The sequence below is a fragment of the Doryrhamphus excisus genome, linkage group LG13, assembly GCF_037039965.1.
Source record: "Doryrhamphus excisus strain RoL-2023G ecotype Guam linkage group LG13, RoL_Dexc_Guam_v1.1, whole genome shotgun sequence".
Taxonomy (NCBI): domain Eukaryota; kingdom Metazoa; phylum Chordata; class Actinopteri; order Syngnathiformes; family Syngnathidae; genus Doryrhamphus; species Doryrhamphus excisus.
This window is the reverse complement of record NC_136369.1, coordinates 15045589-15068105: the sequence shown is the minus strand read 5'-3', so window position 1 is coordinate 15068105 and position 22517 is coordinate 15045589. Positions and strand designations below refer to the sequence as shown.

Below are 22517 nucleotides of genomic sequence, written 5' to 3'. Positions count from 1 at the left end.
TTAAAAACGGTTGTTTCCCCCCCGTCAATCAACTTTATGTAAATCATGATTACTAAGAGAACGGAAATATTAACAGTATGGAACAGCTGGAAGCGAACCAATCAAACGGCCAGCTACAAAACGACACATTTAAGAATACTCAATATATATCCACAACAAATAATTAAGTGTAAAGCTGTTTTGCGGACGAAATAATAGAGAAGGACGTCGATCTCTTGTGATGACGTAGCTACAACGCGCACGAGACAGGAGCCTCCCCCAGGCTTGGCTGCTGCTCGGCGAAATAAACATGACGTCGTTGGCAGTTACGACGTTTTTAATGCAGTAACCCTAAGACCACATCGTTTGAAACATCGCAGAGGTTGGACACGGTATAGGACATTCTGGGAAGCTGTAAGTGAAAGCGGAACTCGTACGCTGATGTCTAACCAACAGCGAATAGTAGCTAATGTTAGCCAACTTGTTAGCTAGTAGTTGCTAACGTTAGCCGGGCGAATAGCTAATATTTGAACTGTATTTAGCGTTGGTTGTACGCTATTGCCTAATTTACCTTATGCAAAGACAACTACATAACTGAGTTAGGTATGGCTAGGTTAGATATAGCTAGATAAATAGATGTCAGGCTAAGTCGTATTGCTAGCTAACAGGTAAACATCTCACCTGGCTAACGTCATTTCCTACATTCCTGGTACATGTTTCTTATAAATGATCCTAACCCATCACTGGGAACACCCTGTTAACCAACTTCCCAACTTTTACTCTTTAAAGGGTTGGTTCAAACAGCCAAATTTCCACAAGTGGAGAATAAGAAGTGAAGTTGGAGCTGAAATGCCTCTGCTATTTCTGGAGAGGTTCCCCTGGCCCAGTCTGCAGACTTACACGGCATTGACCGTGGCTCTGCTGGCTGGCAGCATCTTCAGCGCCTACACCACTGTGACTGATCCTGGCTTTGGGTCTTTGGACGCGGACGAGACTCCAACCCCAACTGAAGTGGATCTAGAACATTTAAATAATGATATTAGTAACAGAGAACTGGCCAGTACTGTCTTGTGGTATCTGGTCACTGACAGCCTCTTTGTATGGGTGAGATTGTGTCCCCAAAAGAGATTTCGATTGCTAGTTTTGTGACTTAACACTAATTGTTTTGTGCCTCTTTCTCTTCCTATAGGTGTTAGTCAACACATTCTGCTGCTCTTTAATGTTAATTGCTAAAATGATCCAGTATGTGGTGTTTGGTCCACTCAGAGTTAGCGAGAAACAGGTTAGTTTGGGTGTCTCTGTTTATTTTGCAAACATGCATATTGCTTTTCTAATGTGTTCCTCGTTGTAATTCCCCAAGCACCTGAAAGACAAGTTCTGGAACTTCATTTTCTACAAGTTTATATTCATCTTTGGCGTGCTGAACGTGCAGACAGTGGATGAGGTGGTCATGTGGTGTCTGTGGTTCGCCGCTCTGGTCTTTCTTCACCTCATGGTCCTGCTCTGCAAAGACCGATTTGAATATGTAAGTTTTTATCATTCACACATTTTTAGTGCCTTTATGGCCTGCCAATTTGTACTGCTGTTGACAAACATTGTAGATGGGCTACAACACTTCAGGCAGTGAGTACTGTGACACGAGCAACACATGATACTTTGTTTTCCGTCCTGATACAGGAGTGTGTCAGACTGCTTGCGAGGTAAAAATGTATCAGTGATCTAACAGGCTGCTACATTCTGTTGCTATTAATAGAAACCAAGGAGACCTCAGAGGGACAACTTTTAAATAAAGATCCTTGATTAAAATACATTCAAGTGATCTTAAACAGTAGTTTTCATGTAACTCTTACAACTTGGAAATAGTACTGCTTCAGGAGTTGCTGGAAGTTGTGGAAACAAGGGAAGAGTCAAGAAGAGACTGAGGACAGCAAGAAAACGGTGCAGTGCAGCAAAGTGGACCCTGTGATACTGCACTATGCAGTGCTTGTGTGATTGTAATTTCTAGCTGTGTATTCTCAAATATTACAATAACACAGCAATGGCAAATCTATTGGACCAATGAGTGACCAGCTTTAGCTTACGTCAACCATAAGATATCTGCTCAGCACGCTTGGAGCCCTGACTGTTTTTTTACTGGGATATTATCTGGTTTAACAATGGAAAAGCATCAATAGGGAAGCGAGTTGTGAGGTGGAAAAGTTAGCACAATTTATGGCCATGTTGTCAGAACAATCCATTCAGACAGCCTTGAAAATAAAAGTACATTTGTAAAGAAAGACTACATATCTGCTTGGTGGAAATGCCGTAGGTAGGATTTCTTTTGGTAAGGCCAACTTTTAACATTTTTATCTGTTTTTAATTTGTTGTTCCAGCTGTCTTTCTCGCCCTCCACTCCCATGAACAGTCATGTGCGAGTGATATGTCTCCTGGTCTCCCTTCTGCTGGACTGCTGCGGTCTGGCTGTGGTCTGTGGCCTGTTGGGAGCAACCCATGGCATGCACACCCTCTCCTTCATGGCAGCAGAGGTAAGAAATAGGACATTCTTGGTTTGTGGGAATGAGTTTTGATGATTTGATATTGTGGTTGCTTTTAAAAATGGCATGTATCTGTCTCCTTTTGTCTTTTCAGTGTCTGCTGGTGACTGTTCGCACAGGACATGTCATCATGCGGTAAGTCCCCTTAAAGCCTCTTTAATACTTGCGCGTGCACAGCGATGCAGCATGATGATACGGCAGATGATATGGCATATTTGTAGATTTAGATCCAAGAACCCTCTTGTTTTAATAAAAGCTTCTTTATTACACAAAGGACATTTAAGTTAACACACGTCAGATGCACTCTGAGAAATAATAGTCAAGCGTTACAACTCATGACAGTCTTTTTATAGATCTTATGTAGTTCCCAATGTGCTCTGCTGAAGCCATTGCATTTATTGCCTGTGTTTTTCATCACACATACCATTTAATCATCTGTATTTCTAACCTAAATACCCCCTAGCAGAACGTTCAAACATCCTCTGTGTGTTCCTGTGTAGATATTCCATCCACCTGTGGGACTTGAACCATCCAGGGACATGGGAGGGTAAAGGAACTTACGTTTACTACACAGACTTCACCATGGAGCTGGCGATGCTCTTTCTAGACCTCATGCATCATATCCATATGCTGGTGAGACAATGAATTGGCACATCAACAAAGTCTGTATGCACTTCTTCCCCCTATAATGTTCCACGTTCTCTGTCAATATATGTCACGTCAGCTGTTCAGTAACATCTGGCTGTCCATGGCGAGCTTGGTCATCTTCATGCAGCTGCGTTATCTCTTCCATGAAGTCCAGCGCCGCATCCGCAGGCACAAGAACTACCTTCGAGTCATAAACAACATGGAGGCTAGGTGAAAGCAAATAAACGTAGCCGTATTACACATTCCTGTGTAGAAGTGTAGAAGTAGTTGTTTTATAGTTAACATGCTTAATACTTTGCTATACTTTCCTACCCTTTAGATTTGCTGTTGCTACTGCAGAGGAACTGGCAGCAAATGATGATGATTGTGCCATCTGCTGGGATGCCATGTTGACAGCACGCAAACTTCCCTGTGGTCACCTCTTCCACAAGTAAGTCGTTCTCTAAAATGATGATGAAGTAATTCAGGTATTCACTCTTCAGTATGTGGAAGCAAACTTTATTGCAATTGAATTGTTTGCTAAATGAATCGGACCGATATTATTAGGATATTTTCCCTTGATTATTAAAAAAAAAAATTCTCGTCACACTAATTTCTTCCTAAAAATGTATTGGAGATGGTTACAACATTTGCCAAAGCAAGAGGTCAATCAGAAGATGGAAGAAATTCATTTCTTTCACAATATAGCCATGGTGAAATAGGACAACAATGGGATTGTGATTATTTCCTAAATCACACTAGTAAAGTGCATCTCAAATAGTGGGGCAGCCCGCAACCTCTGTTCCTAGCAAGACCACTGAACTTGTATAATAGAACTAAACCACAGATGAGACAGTTTCGGCCGTGCCACAAAAAAAACCTGGAAATAATGCACGTCAAAATATGACAGAACATTTGTACTGCATGCCATTGGCGTTTTTCATTTTTGTTGTTGTGATGCTTTGGGGTTAGCAGAGCAGGGGTCTCACTCAACTATATTTTAAAGACTGTCGTTTTGCACCACAAACGAGTGAGACCAGTCTTGGCTGGGGCATGTATCTTCTGAACTAAATGCACTCTGTACATGAATATGTTAAAAACCAGAAAAGAAAAATGAAAGCAGTCTTAGTGTGTATTTATGCCTCATGCACTGGGTGTGTGTTTGCAGCTCTTGCTTGCGCTCTTGGCTAGAGCAGGACACCTCGTGCCCCACGTGTCGCACATCCCTGAACATTAGTGGGGACGGTGACCAGCCGAGAGGTCAGCAGCAAGGAGCAGAAGACAATGGTGGTCCCACTGGAGCCGCTGCAGATCCAAGACCTCATATCAGTCAACACAACCACTTTTTCCACTTTGATGGTCTGGTCCACTTTCAGAAACCTATAGTTTAGCGATGTGGTTAACTAGTTGCAATGAAAAGGCATTCTCCCATTCACAGGATCCCGTATCGCTAGCTGGCTGCCGAGTTTTTCAGTAGAAGTGATGCACACCACCAACATCTTAGGGATTGCTCAGGCTAACAACTCTCAACTGACGGCAATGGTGAGTTCATTGTTTTCTTTCAACGAGCATTTACATTTTTCTCATATGCAAGTTGTTGTCATCATATTAGAACTTTATTGATCCTTTGAGTTGATAATAAGTATGTAGCCCTATATTATCCATCTCCTCATTGGAAGTTGAAACACAGTCTTTCACTTTGACTGCTATGCTGTGATTATGTTGTATGTCTGCATGTCACCATCAGGCCCATCAGATCCAGGAGATGTTTCCTCAGGTACCCTCTTACCTGGTCATGCAAGACCTTCAGCTGACCCGCTCTGTGGAGGTCACCACTGACAACATCTTGGAGGGTCGTATCCAGGTGCCTTTCCCTGCACAGGTCCGTCTACGTTACTGAATATTGCACTTGTGTAATAAAATACTTGAAACAACATAGTAAGGACCTAAGTCATACATTTATTTCACATGAACAGGCCACAGAGCGCAACCCATTGCAGGTGAATCATGCACTGGAAGAGCAGGCAGGGCCCAGTGGCGCTGCTGAGGAGGGCCCCAGCGAGACTGACAGTATGGAAGCCAGAGGTGGTCGCTTCTCCAAGTCTGCTGAGGAGAGGCAGAAGATGTTAAAGCAGCGGAAAGAGGAGATGATCCAGCAAGCGCGCAGGTTGGTGCATTCTGTCAGAAGGTAGAAGTGCAAACTCTTGCGCTTCATCGCAAAGATTTACGGGATGCTGGACAGCCGCTTAGTTGTTCTTTCAAAGCCATTCACCCATGAGGAACTAGAATTGGTCACTTAACATTTTAAAACCTTTTAACAGAAATTTGCGAAGCTTAATGTTTGCTTAGCCAGTCCATAGACACTTTTCATCTCCACAGTATCGAAATCAGTTCCATATCTAATTATACGGTCTGGAGATTTGGCTTGAACTTCAGTACTGGGCTTTTTAGATGTTCCAGTGTCATTTTTGTCAACTGTTGCCTTCATTCCTTTATGACCTTACTTGTAGGAGATATCTGAACAAGAGTCCAGAAGATGAGGATGTTCCTGGACTGGAGGAGGAGGATGAGGAGCACTCTTTCCCAACTCTAGACTCTACAGTGCTGAGACGTAGAGCCATGGCAGCAGCTGCAGAAAGACGCATGCAACAGGACGCTGCACTGTGAAAACACAGCGAGAAACCTCAGCATCCACCACAAGGCATGACAGTGTTTTTAAAATCCTCCTTCATTCGTTGTTGGCGGTCGTCACATATTCAAACAATAATTAAATAAGAATTGCAAACACGGCCTTTTGGACTTGTTCGCCTTGCCTAAATAAGGCCAAGACTATCAAGACGGGCCTCTGTATTGGTATCGTTATTCCAGCTAAACTTCCCGGAGCATTGAGTATCCTGTATGAGTGTGCCAGAGCTCTCAGTATGTGCCACGCATCAGCACCAGCTTGAGCAGAGAGTAAGCTAGAGTGTGCTGGCTGACATGAAAAGGAGCATGTTCTGCTTTCAGAAGAACCTTTTCAAGAGGTGTTTGGGTTCTTATTTTCTTTTTTAGTATTCTTATATTGTTTTTTTTTTGCGTTTGTTCTCCAACTGCACTGTAGTTGGAGAAAAACACTGCTGTATTGTATGTTAGTTTATGGATTTCAACTGTGAACCATGTGTAGGCATACATTATTTCCCTTCTTACCCTTGTGTAAGAGAATGTCACTTTAGTATTAATCAGCCTTTCAGTCAAACATGAATGTCTTTAATGCTGCAAACGAAAGTATTCTAACCCAAACGGGTTGTGTATGCAGTGCATAATTTAACCAGCAGGGGAGTATAGGCGTGCACATTTTTTTTTCTAATTTTCTTCTCTTCCTAGAAACAACCAAGAGGAAGTACTACATTTTGTAAACTATGTGATGGGTGTCTTTCCTTCAGCTCCTTTCTCTGTGAATAAGACAATATTTTACAATGAGTATTTGGTGTCCCATGTCTTTTTCCACTCATGTAAAAGGTTGAGGGTGTTATTCCAGTTCCCATCATCAAGTTGTTCTTGGATGACTGAGGTTTTGTGGGCTTTATTTTCACATTCTTTGCTACACTAGGGATACCCATACAACCAACAAGATAATCGTTGGCTCACTTAAAATTATATGCTAATCATTAACATCAATACCCTTTTTGATAAATGTTCATTTTCACCTTTCCCAAAGTTCTTCTAAAAGCTGAGGTGGTGGGATCTTCTTTTTGCTCACAATTTGTGTGGGTGTTGAAGGACTGACATGGGTGACAAGCTCTCAATTATCACTTAATTTATGTAATAAAAAATACATATGTGACATAACTTTGTCTGTGCTGAAGAGACCTTTTTTGGACTGATCATCATTGTAAATGTGCCCAAAAAATCACAATGGTCCCCACATGATGGATAATCTATGTACATCTAGTTTTTGTATACATTTTCAATAAAAAAGCAGTTACAGCTTTTTAGCAGAATATAAGACTATTCATTGTGATGAATATACCATATATAAAAATAAACCAAATAAATAAAATTTCAATAAAATTGAACAGTTATGTGAATATATATAAAAGACATGCACACATATACATTCACTAAATGTATAAATTATGTGGCCTTGAGTTCCTTGAAATATGTAATATAAAGCCCAAGTTATTGTTTTATAAATGTTTTAAAAAAATTTTTTACATTTCATCCAAATTGAATACAAGGCATTTTTCCCAGGGTGGAAAAAAGACTATATTTGAGGTCAAGTATTACAGTATATTGGAGGTCCACCAATAGGTGGTGCCAAATTACTTATTTTCAAGCGAGTCAGAGCGTTTTTTCCCGTCACTCACGCACACCAGTCGTGAGTGAGTAGAAAGATTTAACTACAACATCAGTTGTAAAAAAAAGGTGTGGTGCAAATTTTAAGATTGTTATTTCAATTATATGAAAAAAAAATTAAAATGTTAAATGTCATATATTTGGGTCAGCGGGTCATTATTTAATTACAATACACACTATACTACAGTTAACTACAACATGTAGTTTATTATGATGATCGGGTGAGTTCGTAATTTATCAAGTGAAGAGTAAATTTGTTTGCGTACTTGCGTAAAATCATCTGTATGGATTAAATAATGACTGGTGTATCAAAATCCCAGTAAGGCATGTTCTAATGAACAAAAAAAGCCAGAGATAACATGAAACCTTGTCGACTGTAATTCTAACACAAACTGCCATTGAAACTAATGCAATGACGTCATCCGGGAGCGCCCACTAATACTACCAGGAAGTGCGCCACGTCACAGCACAGACGTAAAGAACACCCATTAGTGGTGTGGCTCAGGCCATTCAAAACTATGCTTCATCTCGAAAGTGGATCATGTTGCTCGACCTACTGGGAAACTTGTAGAAGACTTTGACTGTGACAGTACTTTATTTCAGCCTGTCGTCTTTTCTTGTGTGGTGTTTTTAATCGGTAAGTACTTTAGCTAGCCGGCTAGCCTGTTCGCATTGGTAAATACATTTTGGAATAAACTTTAAAAACTGTTTTCATATAGACTTGCGACATTTGTGTTTTTTAGTATTGTTTTCTAATTGTGGCTCACTGAAATTTAGAAATATTATTTTAGCAGGCAAACACGGTTTCTCGGGTATCATTTCTATTCATCTAATATAAAGAAACATTGAACTTTGGACAATAAACCGCTGCACCCAATTGGAATTTTAATTGATACAGTCAGCGGTGTTATAAAAATAAAACCTATCCCTCCCGGCTATTATTGTTTAAGATAGTTGGTGGCAACTTATTTTTTTTACGTAACCATGTGGCTAATATAGTAAAAATTGAAACATTCGCACTGTGGAAAAGCTAAAATAACATTTATACGAAGAGCGCTTTGCTGTTTTTAGACTCCCATTTCAAAAACACGAATCAAAGATGCTGTGAAAGGATCTCTCGGCTGTTTTTAAAGACCTACAAAGCTTGCTAATTGAATAACACCGCTTTACTGTTCATTGAATGTCTTGTAGATTACATTCAGTAGCTATCATAATTATCACAGGATGATTTACAGTAGGTTTATCAGGTTGTCTCTAATGACTCATTGCCTATTGAGTGTCTTTGCTAGTAACATAGGCACCTGGAGGCAGTGACAACAGAACAATAGGTGTGACAAATGCGTATTGTTGCTATGGAAACTAGCCAAAGGTTAATGATTGTGTTGAATGTGTTCTTGTGGGATGGGCCCTTATCCTGGTCTGGGACCTGGACCACATCCTGTAAAGACAAATAGGATTTCATGACTCACAGTACACGGTCTGGGAGACTGGGTTGTAAATGAACGTCATTGCATTACAAGTAATTTGTTCCTCCTTCCTTGAAATGCTCTCATGAATTACACAAGTGCTTGCTGAATACTAGAACTAGAACAACTACTTAAACCGTTAAATAAAAATAGTGGAACATTGTGGGATTTGATCCCATTTTTACACCCCTCTGGAGTTTGGACAGTGGAACGTTAGCATACCTCATTAAATCTCTACTCACATCGACAATGATTTGCATTTCATTTACATATTTTACTTTAGATGTTCCACTATACTATTTTCATTCTTCTAGTGAAAGAAAGTGTTTGAAGGAAATGATAAAAAAAATCAGAAAAGTGGCAAAGGTGTATGAACTACAGTACAGTATGTGTGTTTGACAAGTCAAGGTTCTGCATGACATAAAACAAACACACCTGAAATCCAACTGGCATACATTTTGAAACTTGATGTTAAATCCTTCTCTGCCATTGTACAAAGTAAACACAAATGTACTGTATGAGTGTACAGTATACTTTTAGTATGTTTGTGTGTCTCCCAGGACCGAGGTTGTGGAATGCTGCTGGACGAGACTCCACTGTTTGAGCCTTCTCTGCTTCAGGAGTTAGACTGGAGTGACAACAGCGCCTCTTTCTGCCCCCTGATCTCCCCCTCCCACCCGGGGGAAGGCTTGGTGCTTAGGCCCCTCTGCACCGCAGACTTCAACAGGGGTGAGTTGGCACATTCACGTCTCCAAAATCTAACACAAAATAGTAGCAACATAAAATAGCACATTTGATTTCCAGGAAATATTTGAAATGACCTTTTCATGTCATTTAAGTGCAAATAAAAGGCACATTTAATGAGCAGGAGCTTTGTTGATGAGGTGTCTTTTTATTATAAGCGCATTCATTGGAGGCAGCGCCTGATGAAAAATTTCAAAACAAAGAATAACATTCATTCATTTTCTACCGCTTATCCTTACGAGAGTCGCGGGGGGTGCTGGAGCCTATCCCAGCTGTCTTCGGGCAAGAGGCGGGGTACACCCTGGACTGGTTGCCAGCCAATCACAGTGCACATATAGACAAACAACCATTCATACTCACATTCATACCTATGGACAATTTGGAGTCGCAAAATTAACCAAGCATGTTTTTGGAATGTGGGAGGAACCCGGAGTCCCTGGAGAAAACCCACACAGGGATGGCTGAGGGTGGAATTGAACTCGGGTCTCCTAGCTGTGAAGCCTGTGCGATAACTACTTGTCCGCCATGCAGCAAAAGAATAACATATTAAGTAAATATTAATGGTTGTCAGTAGGCTAGCAGGTGTTAGGTCAGAGTGCTTGTCACCGCCGTCCTTCTATAGAGAGGAAAAGCCAGCATTTTTATGACAGCAGATCAGCAGTCAAATGCACTAAATATATTAATGAGCATAAACATATGCTCACCAACATGGAGGATTATTTACCCAAACTGACCAGGTGGTGATCAAGAAAGTATCAGGATGGTATAAAGTCATCAATAATATTTGGGTTGAAGGAACAATCATTAAGACGCATTGCTCAGAAGATGCTCCAAGATGAGTCTCCTGTATTTATGTTTCAGGGTTCTTTAAGGTTTTATCTCAGCTCACCGAGACGGGCGATGTCACGGCAGAGCAGTTCATAAGTAAGTCAACGCTGAAGTAATAATAATATGCTGACGAGCGACTGATGCCAGCTTCTGTTTGGTGGCTTTGCAGAAAAGTTTGAGCACATGAAGAAAACGGGTGACTACTATGTGGTGGTGGTGGAGGACACCAATTTAGGGCAAATTGTGGCCACGGCGACTTTAATCACTGAGCACAAATTCATTCATTCTTGTGCCAAGGTAGGTTGCAACACCCGAGCCTATATTGGTCAGAAGTCAAGGCAAAAACTTGAGTACTCAGTACTCTTTTCTATGTGGGCTGTTTTATAGAGAGGCCGAGTGGAGGAGGTGGTGGTCAGTGATGTTTGCAGAGGAAAACAACTTGGAAAACTGTGAGTAGAACTCTTTCAACCCCCCGTTGTCGTAGCTTTGCTGTCATATACTCTATTTCCTCAAATAGTGACCTCCGCTCGAATGAATAAATTCATTAATAGTAAATCAGTGTGTGTACTTTAGAAAATAAACACCACACCTCCAATAGACCCCGCCCCTTGCTAGGTGGTTATAATTACATTTGCTGTGGCCGACACCACCATGTGTCACCATAGTAGACGTTTGTACCACAACACACACTGCATACCTGGTATCTATAAAGCTGACGTCTATGGTTTTACTTTCTAAGAACATGTTATCACTAATGTACTTGTTCTTGCATGATCACAGCATGTACTATATCATTCATTCATTCATTTTCTACCACTTATCCTCATGAGGGTCGCGGGGGGTGCTAGAGCCTATCCCAGCTGTCTTTGGGCGAGAGGCCAGCCAATCACAGGGCACATATAGACAAACAACCATTCACACTCACATTCATACCTATGGACACCTGCTCTGGAGAAAAGGATAATCAGTTACTGTAAATGTCTTATTTTGTTACGGTGATGGCATGTGGTGACTGAAAATATGAATTAAATTAGTCAGGTATAGTCGCCAATTAACCTAGCATGTTTTTGGAATGTGGGAGGAAACCGGAGTACCCGGAGAAAACCCACGCCTGCACGGGGAGAACATGCAAAGAGATGGCCGAGGGTGGAATTGAACCCAGGTCCTCCTAGCTGTGAGGTCTGCGCGCTAACCACTCGTCCGCCGTGCCGCCGCATGTACTATATCAAACGATATGCTGTTAGAGGTTTTTTCCCCAAAAGAGTGAAGTTCTACTTTACCGGCACAAACGCAGCATTTCAGAGTCCTGAAAATTCCTGTGTAAAAGGTGCATTGGTGTTTAAAGCAGCACCCACTAAATTTAAAGGGGAAACCGATTTTAAAATCTATAAGCCGGAGATGCCCACACTAGTCTGTAAGGACCAGATGGCTCTTTGACAGGAGCCAATCGTGAGCTATGCAAAAACTCATAACAAGCTTCTTCACTAACTTATACACCAGAAATGATAACATTTGTGTAATGGATGGAACCTCACTCTCTAATTGCTCAAGAATTAAGCTGGACCTAGACTTGACAGTCCTGGTTTTCAGTTTGATAGCGAGCGCTCCCGACCCTCATTTTCATTTGTTGGGCTCATGTCAATTCATCTCAATTCCTCCTCTTCCCTTCTTTCCTCTCAGGTTAGTCTCCACACTTACTCTGCTCAGCAAAAAACTCAACTGCTACAAAATCACACTGGAATGTGCACCCAAAAACGTGGCCTTTTACCAAAAATTTGGCTACATGTCTTCAGACGAGACATACATGCAGAGTCGCTTCCCCAAATGAGGACCTCGGGTGGTTTGAATCCCACTTGGATTTGATCGACCTGGACTGCTTCTACGCTAGCCAAGGAATCACTTTGTGGTTTGGCTTGTGCATCGTTGAAATCGATTGATGAGCGTCGTCCTGACTTCAGAGCAGACGTGAACTTAAAAACACATGTTGAAGTCCCCACGCAGCCATTTTGGTAACCATGGCTACCTCATGAATGCAAAGCTCTGGAGAAAAGGATAATCGGTTACTGTAAATGTCTTATTTTGTTACGGTGATGGCATGTGGTGACTGAAAATATTAATTTAATTAGTCAGGCATCTGCAGTTTGCGTTGAATGTTCATGCTCATGTTCTTGAAGACTAATTACAAATAATTGACCATCAAAAGCGAGTAACCAAAGAGGCTTTCAAACTTCATTTTTCAGTTAAAAACAAATAAAAAATGACAAATAATCTTGCATATTTGTGATATTGCTATAAATCCGACTTATGTAGGAAATACAAATGTTTATATGCTGTATGACAGACTTCAAGGGTGTATGCAAGTGATGAACATTTTCTATATGGACTATTTAATGTAATTTATTGCCAAATAAAGAGGCTGTGTACACACTGTCCTGGTTAACAGTCACTTTGTCACTTGAGGAGGAAAAACTTAATCCAAAACTAAATACTGTATGAAGGATGTACAACCCAAACAGGAGTCAGTCCAACTTTTTATTATACAATAACTTGTTAATTCAACATTCCATACAATCCAACATAAAGCCGGAAGTTAGTTCATCCTAACACACCAAAATAAAGGCATTAACTATCCCCCCTTTCTGAAATCCTAACGTTCCTGCCACTTTCCCTTTTGCCGCCTGGCCCCCTCTGGTCATCTACACGAATTCAAGTATCGAAAGTGCATTATTGCAATACTGTCCCGCTGCATATGCAAAATGCTTTAAATACTATAAAACTTGCAAAAGTCTCCCATCAGTGCATACAGCTCAAGAAACAAAAAAGGTTATCAAATATGTTTGTCCCCGTCAGACCTCCATGTCTCAGACATGAGTGGTCTCCCACCCCGCCCTTTTCCCCATTAGAAAAAAGATTCAAATATCTACATTTTTAATCCTATTAAAAATGTCAACAAAAAAGGAGTGCAATGCGCCACATGGCTAAATGCAAGCAAGGCTCATCCATTGTGTGCTGTTGTGACCTGCATTGCTCCAAAGTCCTCGTCTTCTTCCAGGCTGCGCTTACGGCTTCCTGTTCCAAAAAAAAGTGCATTTTTATGAACACTATTTTGACAAATAAATTCAGGTTACAATGAATGGGGAATTGTGTACGGACCCGGCATGCCTGCTTGTAAGAAGGAGCGGCCCAGCTGCATGGGTGACATCATCTTAATGGTCAGTTTGGCGAGGTAGATCGCTTCATACTCCTAAAAAACAGATGACCCACGTCATTCAAGGTTTTTGGAACGTGTTGGTAATTTGTATATTAACAGTACTTCAAGTACTTCTGCCAAAAATGGCAAGAAATACAGTGGAATCTGCTCAAGTCCTGCTTATGTCGCCAACACATTTGTCAAATAATTAAAATCCTGGTATTATTGTCAACATACAGGGTCCATTGCTTTCTCAACATAAGAAACCACTTCCACATGGAATGTGAGGAGAACTTTTATTCCCCCGCTATGCAATGCAGTGTGAAGATAATATAATAAAACTTCTCATCAATTTAACATTCCTGGCGCAACATATAACCCGTCTTTCAATATTTTAAGATGAATAATATTAATTTTTAAAAAAACAATAGAATGAGGGACAATGTTGGAACCACAAAAGACAACTGTACAAGGTAGACTGCTTTCTTGACATATAATTTGAGACCCAAATGGGACATTTTTCTGAAAAATGTTCCATATAATTTTTTTCCTTATCTCTCAGACCAAAGTCAATGGAAATGTGCAAGCAATGGTTAGTACGTTTTGGTTTTAAACCTGGAAATGAATGCACAGTACAGGGACAAACGTAGCCTCCACATATTGTGCCCTGGCTGCATAATACAATATGTCTGCAAGGGTTTCAACACAGATGCTAACTCTCTTGCCAATTCATTCAATTAGAAGCTCACTTATAAAAAGGTTTCCAGCTCACCTGAAGCTGATGCACAAATCCCACATTGGGGTTAATGCAGAACCTCCTCTCCTGGATGTGGCTGAATGCATCCCTTGGGTGAAGACAGAGGTACACAACATAAACAGGGACAACTACAATTTCACCAATGTGCTACTTTCTTCTGTCAAACTTCGAGGACATTTCTCTTAGTTCTAAAACTGATTGGCTCAATTCACCAGCCACATTAGGTACACCTGTACAATCTTATGATAGCCAATGGAAAAAACATGTGCTATTAGCAAGATGAGTTAATAAACTGGGGTGGGTTTAAGTAAGGGCTGCATTTCAATAGCCTTGCATAAAAATAAGCTTTAAATAATGGCTGGATGGATTGGATGGGTGGGTGGGTGAGTGGGGACACACACACCTGTATTTCATTCCAAATGTTTCCATTAGGTATGCAATCACTAAGGCGGCACTGAAAATGGAAAAAAATCACATTTTGCAGTCACAGCTTTAGTCATTTTACCAATTATACTTACTATAATAAAAACAAAGAAGAATCAATGTACCTTCTTGAGATCCCTGCATTACCATGGACCAGCACTTTCCCTAAAAGACAACAAAATTTGTTGTAGGATTTAAACAAACCTAAAGTACACTTTTAGTGCTGTGATAGGACGTTGTGACCTTACCTCCTGTGGCTAAACAGCCATCAATGAATTCTTTAGTCTATTAGATGAGACACAGAAGTATACGTTAATACGAGACACATGCTGCTGCATTCATTTAATGGAAAGACAGGAAATAAACAACTTTGGAACTCACTGTGGGGAAAAATCTTATGATATTTTCCACTGGATTGTCTGCAATATCTAACACAAGGTATCTGCAAAATGACAAAATTCAGACAGTTGAGCAGTGATGAAACATGCACAATCTTTGTTTGCGTTTATAAATAATGTTACCTAAATGTATGAGGGAAATTAGGTTTGATAAAATTGGCTTCGATGTCTTGTCGGACACACACAATGTGCGTTATGCCTTGTCTCTCCAGAATCTGCAGCTGTGACAAAACAACACAAATGTGTATTTAGCTTATCACACACACAAATTAGTGTCATCTTGTACATAATAATAAATACCTTGCTTTTCATTGCAGCAGAGTAAGGACCTAGAAATAGTCCTGGTAATATTTCCTATGAAAACACACACATATTGTCACATACATTTATACGTATAAGGTCACTGGACACTTCATTAGGTACACCTGTGCTGTATAAAGGTCTTCCCTTATAGTCAAAATAACATAAATAACTACTAGTATGTGTTCTTTATCACCTGCATTTACAACCACAATACTACACTCACTATAAAATGATTGCATATCGTCCTGGAAGTCATAACATTGTGTAAATGGTGAGTAAATAGCAATTACTATTTGGCAGTTGACTACTATTTAATGTAAGAAAACGTAAACGTCATTCTTTACTAGCTAGAAAACAATGAACGCCTCTAAAGAGCATTACTAACAGCTGCTATTTAACATACCTGCATTTCCCTTCTCATTGGATAAGCCCAGTCCTGTAAAATAGAGATTTGCATTGGTAAAACTGATCTTAATTATCAAGACCAAGCATCAATAACAGAACGATCTACTTCATGACGTGGCTAAAGCTAGCTAGCTAATGCTAAGTTAAGGCTATCTAGCAGTGTGAGCTCCGCCTACAAACACTATTAATTTGACTGTGAAGTCACTTTGACCTAAACAATATGTGCCACAAATAAAATGTTTTCCTTAAAAAATATGACACATTTAGAGATTGTTACACAGTTGTAACAGTAACTTAGCGGGGGGGTTGCTGAGGTTAGCCACTAGGCACAGTGGAGCTGAGGCGTTCAAGAACCCACCAGAATATCCTCCTTAGTGGCAGGCAGAGACGGGAACTCAAGTTTAATCTCTTCGTCCATTCCGCTCAGGGTCCCCTCGTTGACGCAATGAACTCGGCTATAATCGCTCGACTGACTGGGTTAGCTCCTCAATCTATGTAGTAATTTGTTACCAGCTTCTATATGCATGTCCGCCATGCTGTCCTCCTGTGACACAAGTGTCACGTGACCACGCAGGCTATGGCAACTCGGGCTTTTTGGGGGGACAGAAAGGAAAGCAGAACAATGGCGATACCTAGTGGTAAAAGTAGGAAGTGCACAAAAATAGCCCCAGCATCATTTTTTATATGTTCCAGACCCGACTTTAATGAACCTGAACATTAATAATTTAATATTCTTATGGTTAGAGCATATAAAAAATATAAAACATTTATAAATACGTGTTTTTACCATTAATTGAGCCCTTTAGACATGAAATAACACCCTTATAGTCACCTTTACACTGGCTGACTGCAGTGCAAGTTAAGGTAATGTAATGTAAGGTACTGCATAATCAATGCAACATTATTGACCAGTGTAGAATAAGCTCTGTTTCTTCCTACTCCTTTTAAGACATGTGGAATTGTGAATTGTAACATGAAGCATATCTATCCAGTGTATGACTTGTACGTATTTTGGAAATAAACCACAAACAAATAACTCAAATGTCAAATGATTGATGACATTTTCACTCAATTCATTCTATTTGTTCAATATTTCTTATAGAGAAGTTCTGACAATAACATTGTAGATTACTAAGGTGTTTCAGTGCAACTGAGACCCGGACATAAAGGGTACACATTGATATCATTTACTTGTCACTTTATCGGATCATCTCATTCAACTTCGATGACAATGTCCGTTAACTTAACCCATCACGACAATGAGCAAATTGCCTCTGAAAGGCCTCAAATGCTGATTTTAGACTAAGCATCAATCATGTCATCATGTAGAGCTGCAGTAGCCTGCAAAGCACACTAGATAGGAGCAAGAGACCACCTTTGAATCCCACATCAGCATCTTTGCAGTTAGGTTCGCTGGTTTTAAAAGTATTTCCTATCCTGAAATTGTGAAAAACACCAAAAAAAACCCCCAATAATAGTATGAGAACAGAGTCAAAATATGACTAAATATAATAGTGTTATATTTAATGTTGAACAATTCCTAGAATAAGTCAACATTATACAAGAAAAAGCCATTCCAAAAAAGTTATTTTCCAAGGAAAAAAGCCCAAATTTTACCGGGAAGGTAAAAAAGGTCTAATAAATTAAGACAATGAATTTGCAATATTACACAAAACAGTCCTACAATACATCTTTTGCTAATTGCTAACCCACATTTTGCAATTTTTGGCTTGTCGTGTCAACACTACACACATGCAAAATAAGACACTGCACTTAAACACCACACAGCTCTGTCAAAATAAAAGAAAAACCTAAGAATTCCCTCTAAAAATTTAATTACAGCAACAATTGATGAACACATACGCCATTTTCAAATAAACAGTGATGTGTTTTACACAAAACACCCTAGTCAAAACATTTATATGTATTTTTTTTTAAGCTGGCTGGAGAGCTACATCTCTTCAGGTCACGGGTGTGTGTGAGTGAAGGAAGAAAAGCTCCGTGTGTCATGATTAAATCAGCGGGGCACTGGTCATATCGCCTGAAGAAAAGTTGTTGGGTTTGAACATAGCCGCTCAGTGTGAGGCGTTTGAGTCATTTCTCCACGCCTGCTTATGTTTCGGGCTGCAGGTGGGGGGGGGGGGGGATCAAACACACACACACACAGACACTTTGCAGTCAGAAGTTGCAGCATTCCCCACCACAAGTCAAGATGTCTATCTGTCTATCTATTTATGTAAGCGATGCTCGATGCCAGCGTAAATGGACATACATCACATTGCATTAGTGTGCAAGTGAAAGGGCACATTAGAGGCAAATTGTATAAGACTCCAGCGTTCATTCCTTCTGATTAATATCTTAACCGAGCGGTCTGTGACTCAACCAGGCTATTCAAGACGAGGTTTTCGTTGGTCCTTAATGAGGCAGGATTGATGGCGTGCCTCATCACAACCAGCCAGGGGACAAACGCCCTCCAATAAACAGAGCGGTAAACACACAATTAAGGCCCACATATCATCATCACTCCATTATTACATCCTTGCAATTAAACATGAAGGACACCCTCCTCGTTTGTGTCTTTTTACACCGGTAATTAGGATTTTAGAAATGATGGCCTTGTCCGGAGACTCTTTGATACGGTCGTTAGCCCCTTGCTATATAATTACTTGAACATTTGTGTTCAATACTTTCTTTATGTAACACCTATATAGAGAAGAGTTTGCAAAACACAGCACGCCATTTACAGTACAGTGTCATGCTGACGATAAAAGCAATCCTCCGATACCCTCATCAGCCCATAATACATTGTGTAAAGTTTCATAAGTAAGAAAGTATCATATTGACCCGTATATAAGTCGAATAGTCGTTGTACATGCAAACCAGCAGGTGGCACCGACCGACAAGCAAGTTGAAGCTTTTTGTACCGTCACTCACATGTGCACACAAACAAACACGCACACGCCCATGACCTGAAAAGATGCAACCGTGGAACACTGGAAAAAAGACTCTCAATGGCAATTTACATCTTACAATAATCCATCCATCTATTTTCTATGCTGCTTATCCTCTTTAGGGTTGCCGGGGTATGCTGGAGCCTATCCCAGCTGACTTCGGGCGAGAGGCAAGGTACACCCTGGACTGGTCATCAGCCAATCGCAGGGCACATATAGACAACGGAGAGTCGAACACAGGTCTTCCCGATCTCCTGACTGTGTGGCCAACATTGTAACCACTCGACCGCCGTGCGACATCTAACAAAAAAAACTAAACCGCCAGTTATTTCACTGATATTGAAAAATGTCTAAGAAAAGTCTAGATTTTTTTTTAACCCAAAAAAGGATTCATCCAATATTAAAGGTCGTCTTATACTCTATGTATATTTATTTGTATTTTCTAGTCAAATTAATACTTTATCCATGTCATATTTATCCCTTTTTCTTTTTATACAATGTTTCGGTATAATTATGTATCCCCCATTGTTTTTTTTTCTTTATGAAGCTTATACGTTCCTTGTAAATTCAATAACTGATATAATAGTGGTTCTGATCTTTTCTTAACTTGCAAAAAAAAAAAAAATCCTCAAAATGTTGTTTTTGTAATATGTGTACAACTTTTTTTCTCACAAAATCACAATTTTGTCTTATGGTATTATACTTTTTTCATTTGGCCCTTATTTCACAGATATTGGAAACATGGTTTTAAACATATCGGGCTGAATACTAAGTTTTTAATGTTCCCTTATGGGAAGGTTTTTATAGTTAGGACCTGGTTCCTCATAAAACTCTCCTTATTTTAGTAATTTTTCTGTTTTTTCTTCAGTAAAATTGTGTTTTTTGTAACAGATTTTTAAAAACCTAGTTATTATACAATATAGCAGCAATATTTTAATAAATTTGATGAATATCTGCAATGTTAAATTTTGTAAAAAAATATTTTTGACAATATTTTGTAAAAAATCGAAACTCTTCTCCCATCTGCAAAAATAATTAATTTCTTTCCAGGTATAATGGCATCATTTTGATGGACTCATTGATGTGACCACAGAATCCAGAATTCCCTAAACCATGCCGTGAAACTGGAGTCATCCCCATTTTCATCTCTTTGGGGAGGTCAGAAATGAAAACGTGTAGAGCAGCTGCACATGATGGGACCGCAGCTCCCCCCAATTTATTTAGATTGGCCTTGCTTTATGCACGCCTTGGGTGGAATTCCCATGGGCGAGCTATGCATTCTAGATAAGACTGGGGAATTCAAAAAAAAAGAAAAAAAAGTGAGATCCCTGCAAGCAAAAACTCGAAAATGAAAGTGTCGTCAGGACGCTGAGGTTTTCATCCATGCTGTTCTCTTGAAGGTTAACACTGATCATTTTGTGCTGATTTTATTCAACTCCTAAATGAGCTTCACATACTCCAGTGAAGCCTTTCCATAGCTAAGCAGGAATCTCCATGGAAACCAGATAAAAGGATCCAACAAGAGCGTCAATTAATGCTTCCCTCAACAGCCGATTAGGTTTAATTGCTTGTTTTAAAACACAGGCAATTAGCTGGGTGTTTAATTGAACATCCTGAACATTCTTATAGAGTAGCTACATCTGACACGCTAATTCATTATTGACGCCATCCCTGTGCAAAGGTGTCCACCTCATTATGATGCTCATCTGCAGCCTCACCATCGCCCCGCTGTCACGGCGGGGCATCGCACTGAGCCTCGCTGGATGGAGTTCAGACTGTCTGACTAATTATTATGAGGCCTACATGGTTTCTCAGCAGGGTTTCTTCTCATCAAAACACCACAATGTAGAAATGCAGTCAGATGAGCCATGAATGCTACATTTTTACCAAAATAACATGTAAACAGGTCATTGTAAACAAACAACTGGTTACAATCCCAGACAAATATGGCCGTGACATTTGAAACGGCGACCTATGCTGCTAATTTCAGGCGCAGTATTTATGGATCTGACAAAAGCCTTCGATACAATTCATCACAGCATCCTAACTACAAAATCAGAGGATTACTTTTGAATTAGCTTAAAATTAGCTTACTTTTGAATAAGCTTAAAATTAGCTTTAAGCTTAAAAATTAAGATTAAAATTAGCTTAAAGGTAAGCTAAAATTAGCTTGCTTTGAATTAGCTAACAGGAAGCAATATGTAAAGCTTGGACAATATACATCTGCAGGTTTAAATATTTCATTTGGGGTACCCCAGGGATCAACATTGGCACCATAACTGTTCTACTTTTATATCAATATCTGTAAAGTGATGCAAGACTTAAAATTGGTATTATTTGAGGATGACTCTCATGACATGGTTGTATTAAAAAGACGGTTTGATAAAAAATGGATTATCTTTGCACTTATGTAAAACTAAAATGATGCTATTTGGTAATAGCAAAAAAGGGTGAGTGAACTTCAATTTCTTGGGTCATGATATATTAAAAAAAATAAAATTTTATGTACAAAAATAGTAAATTGTTTGTGATACATGAGTAATAGGATTAGCAGATACTTGCACATAAGACGAGAGAGCCCTCTCGCGGAAAAAAAACCCCATATATAACTCGCTCTGGAGTACAAGTTACAGGACCAACTAAACAATGAAATAAGTTCGACTTATAGTCCAGAAAATATGGTAAGTTTCTTTTTATAATATAACTTTTTTTGGCGTTTTGTCCAACATCCACAATCCTTATATGAGACATGAACACACGTTTAGGCAATTCCAAAGACAGCTAATACGACACAGCTGACAATACACGTAATAGGATTCACCTCTTTTGACTACAAAGTCTTAAAAAAATAAAATAAAAATCCAAAAACCGGCAATAATGTCCCATTTACATAAAGTGCAAATTAACCAACAATATTGACACCTAAAAACTCATTTTCCGTGACACAGCGCCACTGGCCACTACTGAGAGCTAACGTTAGCTACTGGAACTACTACTGCTGAAAAAAGTGAATCCTAGGTTATAAATCATTCCTCCCATGTGGCACTAAGCTACAGTTAACATTACTTTCCAGAATATTACTGTATTTTTTTACTATATGTATTGTCTTTGTCTCCTACTCACCTGTACAATTGTGACCGTGCTAGCTAGCATCACGGGCCTTGAATATCCTCCCCTAGCTCGCCTCTCTTCAATCCTCCAGGGGTCTTATTAACCGACACACACATACACACACAGTCGTCATGTTTTATTGCCGTATGATAAAACCTGGCCTTTGATCTCCCATTACAGTCCGGCTCTTTGGAAATGAGCCCTGCAACCGCAGGTTAATATCTCCTGTAATGGGGCAAAAAAAGCTAAATGCATCGTCTGAATGCATCAGGAATGGGGGGGTCCCTTCGCATGAATAAGCCATTAGCTCAATCTGAGTTTAGGCACAGCCTTTGTAGATTTAACATGGGAATGTGTGCTGTGGTTATAAAACATTACAAGGCTTCCATGTGCTGATATGCTAATGCGCATGAATATGCAGCGTCAGTAAGAGACATCATGGCAGCGCAGACTAGCTGCATTATTT

The 22517-nt window shown here is 39.8% G+C and overlaps 3 protein-coding genes across 5 annotated transcripts; 2 read left to right on the top strand and 1 right to left on the bottom strand.

Annotated features, from left to right (window-relative positions):
* The first annotated feature begins 159 nt into the window (after nt 1-159).
* LOC131139363 (E3 ubiquitin-protein ligase AMFR-like) lies at nt 160-6643 on the top strand. 2 transcript variants are annotated; one of them, XM_058088914.2, is made up of 14 exons: nt 160-393; nt 769-1083; nt 1169-1261; nt 1340-1504; nt 2352-2504; nt 2608-2648; nt 3014-3146; nt 3238-3371; nt 3481-3591; nt 4309-4499; nt 4579-4682; nt 4888-5022; nt 5117-5307; nt 5651-6643. In XM_058088914.2, exons 2-14 carry the CDS (start codon nt 829-831, stop codon nt 5805-5807), a joined length of 1863 nt encoding a protein of 620 aa, XP_057944897.1. In that variant the 5' UTR covers nt 160-393; nt 769-828; the 3' UTR covers nt 5808-6643. The 2 variants fall into 2 exon arrangements, with proteins under 2 accessions (XP_057944897.1, XP_078651676.1); XM_078795550.1 differs by lacking the exon at nt 769-1083.
* A 1267-nt stretch (nt 6644-7910) lies between these two features.
* On the top strand, nt 7911-19344 carry gnpnat1 (glucosamine-phosphate N-acetyltransferase 1). 2 transcript variants are annotated; one of them, XM_078795551.1, is made up of 6 exons: nt 7911-8112; nt 9502-9670; nt 10547-10609; nt 10683-10810; nt 10901-10962; nt 19063-19344. In XM_078795551.1, the coding sequence occupies exons 2-6, from the start codon at nt 9517-9519 to the stop codon at nt 19157-19159; spliced, it is 504 nt and encodes a 167-aa protein (XP_078651677.1). In that variant the 5' UTR covers nt 7911-8112; nt 9502-9516; the 3' UTR covers nt 19160-19344. The 2 variants fall into 2 exon arrangements, with proteins under 2 accessions (XP_078651677.1, XP_057945627.2); XM_058089644.2 differs by lacking the exon at nt 19063-19344 and adding an exon at nt 12194-12943 and having other exon boundaries at nt 7916-8112.
* Nucleotides 13015-16571, bottom strand: styx (serine/threonine/tyrosine interacting protein). The gene is made up of 11 exons (XM_058089642.2): nt 16348-16571; nt 15988-16020; nt 15582-15635; nt 15405-15502; nt 15265-15325; nt 15132-15168; nt 15009-15048; nt 14864-14914; nt 14476-14548; nt 13667-13757; nt 13015-13582 (listed from the first exon to the last, which is right to left on the bottom strand). The coding sequence occupies exons 1-11, from the start codon at nt 16405-16407 to the stop codon at nt 13509-13511; spliced, it is 672 nt and encodes a 223-aa protein (XP_057945625.2). The 5' UTR covers nt 16408-16571; the 3' UTR covers nt 13015-13508.
* Nucleotides 19345-22517: the final 3173 nt, after the last annotated feature.

What these genes read in the sequence shown, in the direction of transcription:
- LOC131139363 (XM_058088914.2), top strand. Translation starts at nt 829, where the DNA reads ATGCCTCTGCTATTTCTGGAGAGGTTCCCCTGGCCCAGTCTGCAGACT. An exon ending in CTGACAGCCTCTTTGTATGG is followed by an intron (nt 1,084 to 1,168) that starts GTGAGATTGTGT and finishes CTCTTCCTATAG; the next exon opens with GTGTTAGTCAACACATTCTG. An exon ending in AGGTGCCTTTCCCTGCACAG is followed by an intron (nt 5,023 to 5,116) that starts GTCCGTCTACGT and finishes TCACATGAACAG; the next exon opens with GCCACAGAGCGCAACCCATT.
- gnpnat1 (XM_058089644.2), top strand. Translation starts at nt 9,517, where the DNA reads ATGCTGCTGGACGAGACTCCACTGTTTGAGCCTTCTCTGCTTCAGGAG. An exon ending in CACCGCAGACTTCAACAGGG is followed by an intron (nt 9,671 to 10,546) that starts GTGAGTTGGCAC and finishes TTTATGTTTCAG; the next exon opens with GGTTCTTTAAGGTTTTATCT. An exon ending in TCATTCATTCTTGTGCCAAG is followed by an intron (nt 10,811 to 10,900) that starts GTAGGTTGCAAC and finishes GCTGTTTTATAG; the next exon opens with AGAGGCCGAGTGGAGGAGGT.
- styx (XM_058089642.2), bottom strand. Translation starts at nt 16,407, where the DNA reads ATGGACGAAGAGATTAAACTTGAGTTCCCGTCTCTGCCTGCCACTAAG. An exon ending in CAATGAGAAGGGAAATGCAG is followed by an intron (nt 15,636 to 15,987) that starts GTATGTTAAATA and finishes GTGTTTTCATAG; the next exon opens with GAAATATTACCAGGACTATT. An exon ending in ACATTTGGAATGAAATACAG is followed by an intron (nt 14,549 to 14,863) that starts GTGTGTGTGTCC and finishes TCTTCACCCAAG; the next exon opens with GGATGCATTCAGCCACATCC.